The sequence below is a fragment of the Brassica rapa genome, chromosome A04, assembly GCF_000309985.2.
Source record: "Brassica rapa cultivar Chiifu-401-42 chromosome A04, CAAS_Brap_v3.01, whole genome shotgun sequence".
Taxonomy (NCBI): Eukaryota; Viridiplantae; Streptophyta; class Magnoliopsida; order Brassicales; family Brassicaceae; genus Brassica; species Brassica rapa.
In genome coordinates, this window is record NC_024798.2 from 7,369,676 (window position 1) to 7,373,023 (window position 3,348).

Sequence of the window (3,348 nt, forward strand, 5' to 3'; positions counted from 1 at the left end):
CGATTAGAGCTTCTGTCGGATCCCTAATAACATCAGAGGCCTCGTAGCAGAAAGGCTAGTCTATACATATGGTATGAAGGGGTATCTCGAAACAGAAAACTAAGTCTATAGTAATCTCTGCAACTGTTTTGCCAACAGTGATAAATTAAACTTATGAATAATCCTGAAGCCAATTCCTCTCTTTTTTCTTGATAAAACGGGAGAAAGCACTTGCTTATGCAATTTCACAGTAGGTAAAAGAAAACCCTGAAGCATCTGATCTCTAATTGAATCCTAAAAGATTCAAAGAACATTTTTGTGCTTAAAGCTAAGGAGATATGCTTAAAGAAGAAGCATATAGATCGCAGCAGTGAAGATGAATACAACATCGGTTGGAGCTGGCTAGAGCGCTGGAAGGCAACTCGTGTACCAGAGACATCATTCCGCTTGAGACTCAAACAAAACATTCAGGGAGATGAGATGTTCAAAGCTTGGTAAGGAAGAACAGGTCTTTCAATATGACTGGCGAGTTGGAGAGCAACGATCTACCTCTCCAATTTGAAAGCATATCAGAGACACTAGAAGAGGAAACATAAGCTATGCAAAGAGAAAAGAGCAGTGTTAAAGGTAGCATATCAAATCGCACGTCTGATCCAAGCTACAACAGCCAGAGAACGCATAGTAGGGTAAATACAAAGAGAGACGTACAACAACAACATACAAAGAAAGCTAAGACCGCACCAACAAGCTGCAAACTGGAGAAATGAAGAACGTTCTGTAAATTATTTGGGGAATCAAATGATAATAGTGATACGAAACACATAACAATATCTTTATTTTAACATTCATGTTTTTGCACTCCGGTTTCTCACAAGATGTGCATCATCAAACTTTGATATTACAAGGCCAAGCAAAACAAACTTAGATCCTATCGATATCCTCGTCCTCAAACTCAACGTAATCATCAGCAGCATTATCGTCATCTTCATCAAGATCACCAACAATGCCTTCATTAAGACGGGTATTCTCAGGAAGCTCACCATAGGCCTTGAGAAGCCTGGCCTCGTCAGACATGTACTTGAGGATGACGTCAGCTTTGTCATCTTGGTAGTCCCTCAGGCCAACAAGGACGATGTCGCCTGCTGCGATCCAGACCTTCTTGTGCATCTTACCACGGATATGGCAGAGACGTTTGGTGCCGTCAATGCACATGGCTTCGCATCGGCCATTGCCGAGCATGCGAAGGACTTGAGCGTACTCTTGGCCATCTTCCTTGAAGATAAGCTCACGCTTCTCGTCATCAGCTTCGTTCTTTCCTCTCTTCCTGTTCTTTCCTCCTTTTCCCTTGTTCTTCGGCATGGTCTCTGTATTTTTAAATTCAAATGTTTAACAAGAAAAAGACAAACATATATAGAAAAGGGAAACTTATATTAAACTATCTCAGGATCCCTAGGCAAGAATATCGTTGACTTGTATTAGTTGCGTGATATGTATAAAAAAGTTGGAAGAATGTATTCTTCTCAATCCAAAGAGAATCAAAGAATATAAGCAAAGGGGTCTGATTCCACAACTCTCTAAAATAATAAAGATACAGAATAAGAAATGATATCAGATCCCTTACGATTGGTTCTAACAATTGCGTGTTATGTATAACAAAAGATTCGTCTCAATTCAAACAAAACAAAATAAATAAATAAATTGACGAGATTTCAAAATCAGAACAAATATACAATTATTCGGGAAACAAGAAGCGATTGTCGAAATATGATCCTAATTAAAAACACCAGGTGCCCTAAATTAAAGGAAGAGTAAAATCAAGAGCTTAAGAGAGGATTAGATTCAAAGGAAACGAGACCTTACCGAACTACGGATGGATGGACCAAATTTTTAGCTAATCACAACGATCGTCGAAGTGAATCAATTTTCTCAAAAGCTCTCTCTCTCTCTTTCTTTATATAGGAATTTGAGTTTCGTGTTGCTCTGGTTCTCGCGAGATGACTTTTCTTTAATAGAACAGAATACAATAGATGTAGCTACTCTCTTATAAACGCCCTTCGTTTATGGTTTTTATTACCAGGTGATGCCATTCCTATTTTGTCATAGAATTTTCGCGAAGGGCCCATTTTCCACTTTACTAAAGTGGAATAACCCAACGTAGTTGGATAATATTACACCACAACTATAGAAGTGAAAAAAAGAAAAAACAATTCGAACAGAGTCAAAAAAACAAACCCAAACGAGTTATCCAAGCTATATTATAAACTCTATAAATTAATATTCCATTAGTTAATATTATTTATAAATTAATATTTTTTAACAATTCCCAATTATTATTTATAAATTATTTATAAAGTTCCCATGAATGGAGAGCCAAGAGGGAATATTAGTCCAGGTAGAGGACTAAGACAAGGAGATCTTTTGTCTCCTTTCATTTTTATTCTATGCACGGAAGCGCTCGCTAGCCTTCTTAATCATGCAGAGATACAAGGAAAGATAACAGGGATGCGTGTTACACGCACGTGTCCGTCGGTATCCCACCTTCTCTTTGCTGATGATAGCCTTTTCTTCTGTAAGGCGGAGCCCCGTGAATGTGAAGAAGTAATGAAAGTAGTCAGGAGATATGGTAAAGCATCTGGTCAATGCATCAACTTTGACAAGTCCTCCTTACTCTTTGATAAGCGGATTAATGCAAATACAAGACAAGAGATTAAAGATGCCCTTGGGATACAGAATGAAGGAGGAATGGGAACGTACTTAGGCATCCCTGAGGATATAAGCGGCTCTAAATGGAAGCTTTTTGCATTCCTGAAAGATAAGCTGATGCATAGAGTGAATGGATGGACGGGTAGATGGCTCTCGAAAGGTGGAAAGGAAGTACTGATTAAATCAATTCTGCTCGCTCTTCCGACATACGTCATGTCAACTTTCCTGCTCCCTTTGGAGACATGTGAAAGCTTGGCAAGTGCTATTGCTCAGTTCTGGTGGAGCTCGAATCCACCAAAGAGAGGTATTCACTGGGCGAAATGGGAGAAAGTCTGCCTATCCAGAGAAGAGGGTGGAATTGGCTTCCGATTGATTCATGAGTTTAACCTGGCGCTTCTAGCTAAACAACTATGGAGATTAGTACAGTTTCCTGATTCTTTGGTGGCCCGAGTCTTACGGGGGAGGTACTACAGATTGAGCTCTCCATTGAGAGTAAACCCTACTAGTAGCCCATCCTATGTGTGGACTAGCATCTCTGCTGCAAGAAAATTACTGCTACTGGGGATTAGACAGAAGATACACTCAGGCTATGAGGTTAAAGCATGGGAGGATCCATGGATTCCATCGAATCCCGCCAGGCCAGCTGCCCCCATAGCTCTTGTGATG

At 39.9% G+C, this 3,348-nt stretch overlaps 1 protein-coding gene across 2 annotated transcripts; it reads right to left on the bottom strand.

Moving 5' to 3' along the window:
* Positions 1-743: 743 nt before the first annotated feature.
* Positions 744-2,066, bottom strand: LOC103849203 (eukaryotic translation initiation factor 1A). Of its 2 annotated transcripts, none has more exons than XM_009126017.2 (2): positions 1,840-2,066; positions 744-1,349 (listed from the first exon to the last, which is right to left on the bottom strand). In XM_009126017.2, exon 2 carries the CDS (start codon positions 1,336-1,338, stop codon positions 901-903), a length of 438 nt encoding a protein of 145 aa, XP_009124265.1. In that variant the 5' UTR covers positions 1,339-1,349; positions 1,840-2,066; the 3' UTR covers positions 744-900. The 2 variants fall into 2 exon arrangements, with proteins under 2 accessions (XP_009124265.1, XP_009124264.1); XM_009126016.2 differs by having other exon boundaries at positions 744-1,343; positions 1,840-2,065.
* Between the last annotated feature and the right edge of the window lie 1,282 nt (positions 2,067-3,348).